Source organism: Dipodomys ordii, unplaced genomic scaffold (genome assembly GCF_000151885.1).
Source record: "Dipodomys ordii isolate 6190 unplaced genomic scaffold, Dord_2.0 Scaffold159, whole genome shotgun sequence".
Lineage (NCBI taxonomy): Eukaryota > Metazoa > Chordata > Mammalia > Rodentia > Heteromyidae > Dipodomys > Dipodomys ordii.
Window position 1 is genome coordinate 116732 of NW_012267375.1, and position 11198 is coordinate 127929.

Consider the following 11198-nt stretch of genomic DNA (forward strand, 5'->3'; position numbering starts at 1 on the left):
GCCCCAGCCCCTGCCCCAGCCCTGCCCCAGCCCTGCCCGAGCCCCTGCACCAGCCCCTGCACCAGCCCCTGCCCGGCCCCCTTACACAGAAAACAGTCTGAGCGGGGCACTGCAGACCACCTCTGTGGTCCCTGCTCTTCAGCCACATGGGAGGTGGCCTCATGGGACACCGCCACTGTGGTCCCCGCTGCTCAGACACTTGGGACTCACACGGCCATCCCTGCTTCTCGGTCGCGTGGGGCCGATCGCTGGAGAACTGCAGCTTGTCACCAGCAGGAGGACAAGTTACTAGACGCCATCTCCAAAATAACTAGGGGGGAGGCGGGGCTCACGTGGCCGGGCGCCGTGTGAGCGAGCACAGGCCTTGAGCTCCAGCTCCGCAAAGAGAAGCAAGAAAAGAACACCCTACCCAGGCCGGCCTGCCCTTCCAGCTGCTGCCGGCGATGGGCCTGGCGGATCCTCCCACGCCCCGTCAAGCTGCATCCGCTTGGCCTCCCCTGTGCGTCTCCCGCCACGCGATCTCCCTGTGGGTGCGCCTGGGTCCTGTCTCATCTCTGGAGAAGCAGACCTTGGTCTCCAGCTCCGAGGGGAGCATGCTTCCAGGGTGAAGGCGCCACAACTCTCCATTCCACGGAAGCACGTCGTGGCCGCTGCGACCCGTCAGCCCCGGGCCCCACACAGAGCCCCCCGGCTCAGCCCCGGGAACGCGAGTCTGTGGACAGGCTCCCCAGGAATTTCAAGGCTGGCCACAGAGCTTGACCACTAGCCGCCACAGCTCGGAGGCCACCACAGGCCCAAGCCAGAGCGTGGAGAGCAACACTGCTGAGCGGAAACAGAGAGCGCAGGGCGGACGGCCGCAACCACAGAAGCCGCGGGCCTGGGGTTCCTCAGGAGCAGGGCAGGGAGGCCGGGCAGGCGGCACCTTCGTGACCAGCGCCCCTGAGCGCATGCGGGCAGTGACAGCGCGGGAGAGGCTGAGCGTATCTTGCAGATGCGGGAGAAGCCGCTCACGGGGAGGTGTCAAAGATGCACCGCGTCTAACCAACAGCCAGCGCACAGGACCCGGCTGCGCCCCTTGTGTTTCTTATGCCCCCTTCACTGGGCTACGACGACGTTTCGTTGGAAGAGAGCAGGACGGGAAGGCAACGCTGTGCTCCAGCCCGGCCCTCCGCCCCCATCCTCTGTGCCCTCTGGAAACCGAGGCGCGTGACTGCTCCCGAGGAGCCGCCAGAGCCGCCGGAGCTCATGACCCCTTCGGGCCTGGGCGGTGCGCGTGGAGGACGAGGCTGACATCGCAGGCTGGGGTGAGGGCGGCCCAACGGCTTCACGATGACTTCCACAGCCTCCACCAACCAGCTGGGCCGTCCCAGGCCCGATCAGCACACAGCGCGGTGGCAGGGCCCCGTGCCCTGCCGGTGTGCCCGCGCCGAGGTGTGGCCCGGCCTTGCTGGGCTTTGCGAACCAACAAACGTCCTGGGTCTCCACGCACCCCGTCCTCAGGGCCCAGGAGAGGCGCCTCCCCCCGAGGCCCCGGCCACGCTGGCCCTGCCCGCTCTCCCAAACATGGTGGCAGAGGAGAGGGAGAGGAGGCGTGCGCGGAGACGGCTGCAGACCCAACCCGTCACCCCCACCCACAGAGACCGTGCGCTCACCCTGCTGTCCACGCCGCAGCCCCGCCCACCACAGCCCTGAGCTTTACAAGCTGCACACCTCTGGGAAAACACGATACCATAACCAGGGGCTTCCAGAACAGTCCACACCAACCCAGAATGAGGCGCTTCTAGGAGCAGGGAGGCAGACAACACGGGGAGTAGGGAAGTACAAAGTGACGACCCAGCTCCACACTCACACCTCCCCCTCCTCCTCGCAGCCCGCCATGTCCTCCCCCTCCTCCTCGCAGCCCCGCCATGTCCTCCCCTCCTCCTCCCAGCCCCGCCGCCATGGCCGCCTCCACCATGTCCTCCCCCTCCTCCTCCTCGCAGCCCCGCAGCCATGGCCGCCTCCACCATGTCCTCCCCTCCCCATCCTCCCAGCCCTGCCGCCATGGCCGCCTCCACCATGTCCCTCTGCTCCTCCGCCCTTCTGCCTCTTCCCGGGCCCGTCCTCCCTGGCTGCGGCGCACCGCTCTGTGTGGCTCAGGCGCAAGACCGGAACTCCCGGCCTCTCCCCTCCCGGCCCAGCAGGTCTTGGTAGCAGAGCAAGGTCATCCTGCACCGGCCGTGGCCCAGCGCACAGAGGCTCGTCTGCGTGGCCCTTGCCCTCCGTACGTGTTTGTGCTGTGCTGGCAGAACAAGGCCTTGTGTAAATACACCTGAGTTAAAGAGGACCCAGAAGCCAGCGCAAAACAGCAACAAGGAAGGGTCACCAACAAGGAAGGGCCACCAACAAGGAAGGGCCACCAACAAGGAAGGGCCGACGCCCGGAGTGCCCGGCTGAAAACACCTGGCCTGTATAAAAGCCCAGGAGCCCAAGCACCTCACACTCACTCACACTCACACTCACTCACACTACTCACACCCCTGCTCCTCCCAGCCCCGCCGCCATGGCCGCCTCCACCATGTCCGTCTGCTCTGACACCTGCACCCACGCCTCCTGGCAGGTGGACGACTGCCCAGAGAGCTGCTGCGAGCCCTGCGGCGCCCCCAGCTGCTGCCAGCCCCGCGGCTGCGCCCCCGCCCCCTGCCTCACCTTCCTCTGCTCCCCAGCGGGCTGTGCATCCAGCCCCTGCTGCCAGTCCGTCTGCGCCAGCTGCTGCACACCCTCCTGCTGCCGGCCGTCTAGCTGCCAGCCCTGCTGCTGTCCCTGCTCAGCCTGCCAGCCGTCCTGCTGCTGCCCCTGCTCAGCCTGCCAGACCTCCTGCTGCTGCCCCTGCTCAGCCTGCCAGACCTCCTGCTGCGGGCCCGTCTGCTGCAAGCCCGTCTGCTGTAAGCCTGTGTGCTGTGAGCCCGTGTGCTGCACACCCATGTGCTGCACACCCGTGTGCTGTGAGCCCGTGTGCTGCGGGGCTTCCTCCTGCTGCTGCCAGCCGTCCAGCTGCCAGCCCTGCTGCCGCCCCTGCCTGCCCTGCCCGCCGTCCTCCAGCGTGTCCCTGCTGTGCAGGCCCGTGTGCAGGCCCGCCTGCTGCGTGCCCACCTCCTCCTGCTGTGCCCCCTGCTGCCAGCCCGGCTGCTGCCGCCCGGCGGCCTCGTGCGTGTCCCTGCTGTGCCGCCCTGCCTGCTCCCGCCAGGCCTGCTGTGGCGGCTCCCCGGGCCAGTGCAGCTGCTGATGGGCGCGGCTGGGGCCGTGGGTGCTGGTCCCTCCACCCCCCACCCAGGGCCTCACTGCTGCCTGCAGGACTGAGCTGCAGCAGGAGCCTCGGTGCGAGTCTTGCCCACCTGCCCTGCGTTGGCGCTGAGCGCTCAGCCAGCTCATCACACCTCAGGGGGCCACTGAGGTAGGGGCCTCCCCAGCCTGGGCTTCTCTGCCCCCACCCCCCACGGCGTCTCCTCCGTCCCTGCCCTGTCTTGACCTGCAATAAACAAAGCCTCCTTTCTGCCCTCATCCGCCTGTTCTCAGCTCCTCTCTTGCTGCCTCTAGTGAGGCTCCATCTTTTCCCAGGTCACACGGTGCTGGCCTCAGCACACGCAGGCCGCAGGCCGCAGGCCGCACCGGTCTAAAGAGTAGCGCACAGCTCCAGAGCCCAGGCCGCTCCCGGGCTCCGGGCCGGGCCTTTGCAGCCGCTGCGCCCAGCTGAGCCTCTCTGGCGCCGTGCTGGCCGGGGCGTGGGGGTCCCGCCGCCTTCCTGCTCGCGGGCTCTGGGCAGCCCGCAGGTTTTGTGGGGCGCAGTAGCAGTGCTCCTGCTGCCCACGGGTGCCCAGCGGGTCGCCACGCACCCGTCTGTGCCAGGGTTCATCCAAAGCTCTCTCTCACATACACACACTCACACACTCACACACACACACATCATGCCTGGAAGACTACCAGCAGCTACCACAGCCTGGAGCAGCCTGAGTAGCAAGAGACAGAGGCCGGGCTACGGGGCCTCGGGATCAATCCCACAGCAGCATCTGGGGCAGAACATCCCTCTGGCTGGGTTTCCCCTGGGCCCCCAGAGGCCCAGAGACCCAGGGTGCCTCCCCCGTCCCCGCCTGGAGCCCCCCATGTCCACATCTATACTCACGCAGCTCCCGTGGGAGTGAGCTGAGACCCTGCTGCCAACCCAGCGGCCACACCACTAGACAGCAGCTCCTGAGACCCTCAGAGTGGTCAGAAGACACAGTTGTCCTGACCGGAGGACCACATCTGCCCCTGGCCTGGCCGGCTTTCCAAAACTGCTCCCCATGAAAGGGGCCTAGGGTTCTGCCAGAGGTGATCTATAAATTTAGAACACTCTGTCAAAATCGCAATGATATTCTGCACCCAAACAATCCCACAAAAGACCTCAAATAGCCAAAGCAATTTTAGGCACAAAAAGCAATGCTGGTGGTATCACAATCCTGGAGCTCAGCTCTACTGCAGAGCTGTAACAGAAACAGCTTGGTACTGCACAGAAACAGGCCCAGCCATCAATGGAACAGTACAGAAGACCCAGTAATAAAGCTATTATACTTAGTTATCTGATATTTGACAGCCCAGTATGGTGGGAAAGAGAGCCTCTTCAATCATTGGTGTTGGTAAAACTGGGCCTCCGTAGGCAGAAAACTAAAAGTAGAACCTGTTTGTCACCATGCACCAATATCAACCCAAAGCGGATCAAAGACCTTAACATCGGACGTGGAAGTTTGAAACTACTGCAAGAGGGAGGAGGAGAAACACTAGAATTTATAGATATAGGCAAGAACTTTTTGATAAAAGTCCCAGAGGCACAACAGATAGGAGAGAGACTTGACAAATAGGTTTGTATCCAAATAAAAAAGTTTCTGCACAGCAAAGGACATAGTTTCTAAGCTGGAAAGACAGCCAACAGACTGAGAGAATATCTTTATCAGCAATACATCCAACAAAAGCCAAAAATCCTAAATATACAAGGAACTCCAGAAACTAACCCCCTCCCAAACTAACAAAGCAACCCATCAGTAGGCAAAGGAGCTAAAGAAAGACTTCTCAGAAGAAAGAATGGCAAATAAACACATGAGGAAATGCTCAACATCCCTGGCCATAAAGGAAATGAAAATCAAAACAACTCCCAGATTCCATCTCACCCCAGTGAGATTGGCCACCATCAAGAATTCAGACAACAACGGCTGGTGGGGCGGGAGGAAGGAACCCAGTGCACAGCTGCGAACTAGTCCAAACACTTGGACAGCGGTCTGGAGGCTCCTCAAAGACTAAGCAGAGACCTTCCCTGTGGCCCAGCCCTACCACACCTGGGCATCTGCCCAGAACATCGTGAGCCAGGAGACCATAAAGACACCTGCGCACCCGCGTTCACTGCTGCACTATTCACAGTAGCCAAGGTTTAGAAACAGCCCAGATGCCCTGCAACAGATGAGTAGATCCAAAGACGTGGTTCCTATACACAATGGAATGTTGGTCATCCCTTAGACAGAATAAACGTGTGTCCTTTGCAGGGAAATGGACCAAGAACAAATCATGTTAAGTGAGGCGATCTAAAATCAGAGAGACAAACAGCACATGTTTTCTCTCAGTGTGGATGCCAGATCTAAAATACAACTAGACATGATCATGTGTACGAGACTCTAGGCATGCACACACAGACTAAAGGAAGGAACCCTCAGGGAGAAACCCCAAAGTGTAACTCCCCTAAACATTTAAAATACTGGTTATCTAAGGGAATTCCAGGAAATGGAAACATAGATTTGTTGTTATTGTTATTGGTGTTGGTGGTGTTTATTTTTGCTTTTTTATTGTTTTTTTAAAAGGGGAATAAAGAGGGAATGGCAGAAAAGGAGGGGGAAGGGGGAAGGAATGCAGCCATGCTAGTCGGTATGCGCTACTGGAAAATGACTCTGCAACACGGGGAGAGCAGAGGAGGGGGGACGTTACCCAGAAAAGACACGGACTCCTTTCCTGACACACGAAATGGTAGCCCCGTACAACACCGCAATCGTGACGGTGAGATTATACAATAACGGGGCTTCGGAGCCTGATGGGAGAGAGGAGGCCCCACAAATACAGGGCCCCACGGAGGGCGCACCACTCCACGGTACCCAGCAGAGGTCAGGACGGGAGCACACACCACCCCGCCACGCTCACAGGTGCGCTGTTTGACAGAAACAAGCCTAAAATGCAGGCTCTGTCCCGTCCCTGAAGGCCAGCTGTCCTCTGCCAGCCGCGGCGCTGCGGGGTCACACCCTGCTCTCTCCAGCGGTGTGGCGCAAGGAGCAGGTGTCTGTGCCCCCCCTCCAGGGGGCGCCACACACCTGGCTGTCCCCGCCCTGCCCGAGGGGCCGTGCTAACCACCGGGAGGAGGGAGGCGGGGTGAGCTGGCTGCTGGATGGCGGTGCCTGGGCTTGTCAGTGCACCCAGAGCACTGCACAGGGGCGTGCAGACACAGGACACGTGCCCTGCTACCAGGGGACCGTCTCTGCCTCCCAGAGGTCAGGACGGGAATCTCACCCCTCCCAGGTTTGCTCTAGGAGGGGTGTGGGCTCCAAGGGCCACATCCGAGGACCAGGACTGCAGCTGCCTCCCAAGACCTGACAGGATAGGGGCCCCCCTGCCCGCGCTGCCCGCCCTGCCCACGCTGCCCGCCCTGCCTCAGCTCGGAGCTGGGGCGCATGTGGTAGAAGAGGGAGTCCGGTTGCAGTGGAGTGGACACGGCGGCCTTCATGCAGGCGCAGCCGGCAGGGCTCTGCTCCTCTGTCCTGGGCATTCCTTATTTAAGAACAAGAACTGGCAGGATGCACGTGCACGCAGGACACACGCACACAGGACGCATGTGTACACAGGATGCACGCGCATGCAGAACACATGCACGCAGGACACACATGTACACAGGATGCACACACACGCAGGACACACGCATGCAGGACGCACACGCATGCAGGACGCACACGCACAGGGCTCACGTGTACGCAGGACACGTGCATGCAGAACACGCGCACACAGGTCACACACATGCCGACGCGTCTGCCTGCGCCCTGGCCCGACCCCCTGCTGGGGCACCGGGATGCACCCCGGCTAGGACTCAGGAGCCTGGACCCCACACGGCAGGCACACTGCATGCAGGGCTGAGAGGAAAGCCAAAACACGCCGCACACACCTGGCCAGGTCCTGGGTGCTTTTCACTCCTGAATGGAACCAACGTGATGTTGGGAAAGGACCCAAGTCCTGGGCGGCCAGGACACCGTCTGCTGGAAGCGATCCAGACCACTGCTTATTATCCCTGCCTTTCCTCCCTCTGGTGCGTCTCTAAGTGGGTCATCTTTACCTATCCGCAGCATACCTGGGGGGCGGGGGAGCACCAAGCTTTATAAATAACCTTTATTATTGTTGTGCGCTGACGGGGATATGAAAGCACTTGTCAGTGACTCATCCCCGAGGGAGGACAGCCCTGTGCGCCCGAGTTCCAGCCCAGCCCAGGCGTCCTGGGTGCTCAGCTGGCGCTGAGTGCCCCCCGCCGCACGGAGACAGCCCCAGGCCGGCCCCTGGCCTCTTCCCTCACCTGCGAGTTCCAGCTTTGCATGCGCACAGCCCGTGGGCATTCACCCATCCCAAGCCACTGCAGGCAGGTGTGTCTGCTTGGAACCGGTGGTCACCGGTCGCCGGGCCTTTGGTCTGCCTCTGCCCGCCCCCGGGGGCACGGGCAGCCACGGCTGCTCACCCAGAGTCTGCTCACCTGGCACACAGCTAGCAGCTACAGCAAGTCGCGGCCCTGGCTGTCCTGATTTGGGGTTTGCCACCATCATGAACTCAGCCCGTGGTCAGGGCCAGATCCTGGCCATGGCACAAGGAGCCAAGTGGTCAGGGCAGAGCCAGACCAGGAGGACATGTAGGTGCTTTCTAGCAGCCAGAATCAGCTGTCTGCAACAAACCGCCAGGGGTGTGCTGGGGCATGGCAAGCCTGCGGCTGGGCTCCCGGGGGCTCTGGGTCTCAGCTCTCCGGTCACTGGCTGAGGAGCCCTCCGACTGGCAGAGAAGCCCTTTCCAGGAGGGAGGAGCCCACATCGGTCCCGAGCCTGCTGGGCTCCTCCCGCTGCTGGGGGCCGGACCGGGTGTGCGGGGCTGAGGCCGGGTCACCATTCTCCGCGGGCCGGGCTGGGCTCTGGCTGCCCCTTTACTGTGTGCCATGCAGGCCAGGGTGTCCCCCCTTCCCCCCCCGTCCCGGCCCGCGGGGCCGCAGCTGCTTCATTCCGCAGGCAGGTGCCGAGCAGGTACACACACGCGCCAGCCGCACGGCTGCCGGTTAACTCTTTGAAGCCTGGCACGCCCCGTGCAGTTCAAAGCTCGGCACTTGGCGGAGATGGTCCACCCGCTCGGCGCCAGCGCCCGCGCCCTCCGACCCCAGGGGCCCACCCGCCTGCGGCCTCCGGCTCCGCGCGAGGTACCCACGCGCCCCCAGCCCCGCCTTACCTGAGCAGGGCTCCCAGGGCTGGGCACCGCCGCCCGGGGCGGACAGGGGCACCAGGGCCGCGCACAGCGCCAGCAGGGCAGACATGGGCGGCTCCACTCGGCCTGCAGGCCCGCTGCCACGCTCCTCACGCCCGAGTCCGTGGCCAGGTGCGGCGGCTGTCACAGCTGTGGCCGCATGCCGCCCGGGAGGAAGAGCTCTGGCCGCAGCGGTGAGCCCCGGAGGCCTGCGGCGGCCTATCACCCAGCTTCCCCTGCAGGCTGGAGGCCTGCTTGCCGGGGAGGGGGCGCCCAGGGGACCACAGGCCCCACAGGCCTGGGGTCAGTCATTGGCAGCACACATTTCCCCTGAGGAAACCCAGGAATCCACGCGCAGCCGGCAGCAAACCAGAAAAACGTAGAGCACCAATGCTCCCCCGTACGGGACTCAGGAGGGGTTCCCCCGTGCGGCTCCCAGCGCGGTCTCAGGCCGGGTGCTTGCACCGGTGATCTTGGCAGGGCCAGGAGGAGGGAAGCAGCAGCGTCTCTGCGGGGTCTCCGGCACAGCCAGGGGCCCGTGTGTCTCTCTGGGGACCCCCAGCCAGGTCCCTCGCTCTGTCAGAGCCGGGGAACCCCACCCTTCCTCGCACCCTGCTGGGTGCTGCTGTAGCCAGGAGGGGCTTTTTATCTGGCGCCCAGCCCTCAGAGGGGTGTGGGTTTGTCAACCGCCAGTGTCAGGAATTTCCCCAGCCAAATCAGTCCTTAAAGGGAGCAGCTGCCTGCAGGGGAGGGGAGAGGGGAGGAGAAAAAGGAGGAAGGGAGCATGGCCAGGGGAGGAGGACATGGTAAGGAGGACATGGTCAGGAGGAGGACATGGTCAGGAGGAGGACATGGTCAGGAGGACATGGTCAGGAGAACATGGTCAGGAGGACATGGTCAGGAGGAGGACATGGTCAGGAGGACATGGTCAGGAGGAGGACATGGTCAGGAGGACATGGTCAGGAGATCATGGTCAGGAGGACATGGTCAGGAGGAGGACATGGTCAGGAGGACATGGTCAGGAGGTCATGGTCAGGAGGACATGGTCAGGAGGAGGACATGGTCAGGAGGAGGACATGGTCAGGAGGACATGGTCAGGAGGTCATAGTCAGGAGGACATGGTCAGGAGGAGGACATGGTCAGGAGGACATGGTCAGGAGGTCATGGTCAGGAGGACATGGTCAGGAGGAGGACATGGTCAGGGGAGGGCGCCTCAGGCTCCACACACAGCAACCAGCATCTCCCCAAAACCTGCATCTGACCTCAGGAGTGAACTGTGTGACCCAGGAGTAGCCACACTTCCCCTACCACCCCAGAAACAAGCATGGAGGCATGGAGACAAAGCTACATGACATGGAATCCACAGCTCCGGAAGAGAGCCTTTCCAGAAACCAGCCCTGCCCAGCCTGGCCCTGGACTTCCAGCCTACAGAGCGGGCCCAGGCGGACTGCAGGGGCGCCATCCCTGCCACGCGAGAGGGAGCGGGCGCTCACGGGGAGGAAGGAAAACGCTGCTCTGCACTTCGTGGGTGCCACGCCGGGCCCCGAGCCCGGGGAGATGAGCAGCCCAGGGAAGGTGGGCTCCATCCACGGGCATGGCCACGGACTGTGGCTGCTGTGGGGCTCATCATGGCCCACAGTCTATGTCTGTGTCTATGGTTGTGGTTGAATCTGTGGCCTGTGGTCTGTGGCTGCATCCATGGACTGTGGTCTGTGGCTGCGTCCACGCCCCATGGTCCATGGCTGTGCCCATGCCCTGTGGTCTGTGGCTGTGTCCATGGACTGTGTCCTGTGGTCTGTGGCCTGTGGCTGTGTCCAGGGACTGTGGTCTGTGGTCCATGGTCTGTGGCTGTGTCCATGCCCTGTGGCTGTGTCCATGCCCCGTGGTCTGTGGTCTATGGCTGCGTCTGTGGCCCTGTGGTCTATGGTCTGTGGCTGCGTCCGTAGCCCTGTGGTCTGTGGTCTGTGGCTGCGTCCATGCCCCGTGGTCTGTGGTTGTGTCTGTGCCCCGTGGTCTGTGGTCTGTGGCTGCGTCCGTGGCCCGCCCCCTGCAGCACTGCTGCCTGGGTAACCACTACTTGCGAAGCTCTCAGAAGGTACCACCCAAGCCTCCCGCCGCACTGAGCTTCCTGGGGTACACGCGGCTCACGCAGTGCACGGTGCCCACGCGGGACAGGCCCAGTGGCAGAGCACGTGCAGAGCAAGTGTGTGGCTGGCAGGAGCGTGGCTGGGGGGGGCCGCACGGGGTGGTGACTGGGGGGCATGGCGAGCTGAGCTAAGTCACCGTCCCAAATCTGCCCCGGCAGGAGGCTCCGCCAGGTGCAGACTGGGAGGGAGGCGTGCAGCCGGGTGACAGCTGTGCAGGGCTGGGGCTGGGGGGGAAGGAAGGTGGCGGGCACCTGCCGCAGATGCACGCACATCTCTGGGGAGTGTGAGGGTGCAATTGTGCAGTGTGCTTCTGCCCGTGTGTGTGTGTGTGTGTGTGTGTGTGCGCGCACATGCATGTGTGTCTCTCTGCAGGGCACACATGTGCACATCTGTGCTTGGCTGCCTTGGGCACTGGTGTGTTTACACACGTGTGCAGGCTGCCCACACACCAGGGCATGCTGTCGTGGAGATGTTACACGCGTGTGCAGGCTGCCCACACACCAGGGCATGCTGTCGTGGAGA

The 11198-nt window shown here is 62.9% G+C and overlaps 1 protein-coding gene across 1 annotated transcript; it reads left to right on the forward strand.

Moving 5' to 3' along the window:
* The first annotated feature begins 2542 nt into the window (after positions 1 to 2542).
* On the forward strand, positions 2543 to 3265 carry LOC105998226 (keratin-associated protein 10-1-like). The gene has a single exon (XM_013032892.1). The coding sequence runs from the start codon at positions 2543 to 2545 to the stop codon at positions 3263 to 3265; it is 723 nt and encodes a 240-aa protein (XP_012888346.1).
* Positions 3266 to 11198: the final 7933 nt, after the last annotated feature.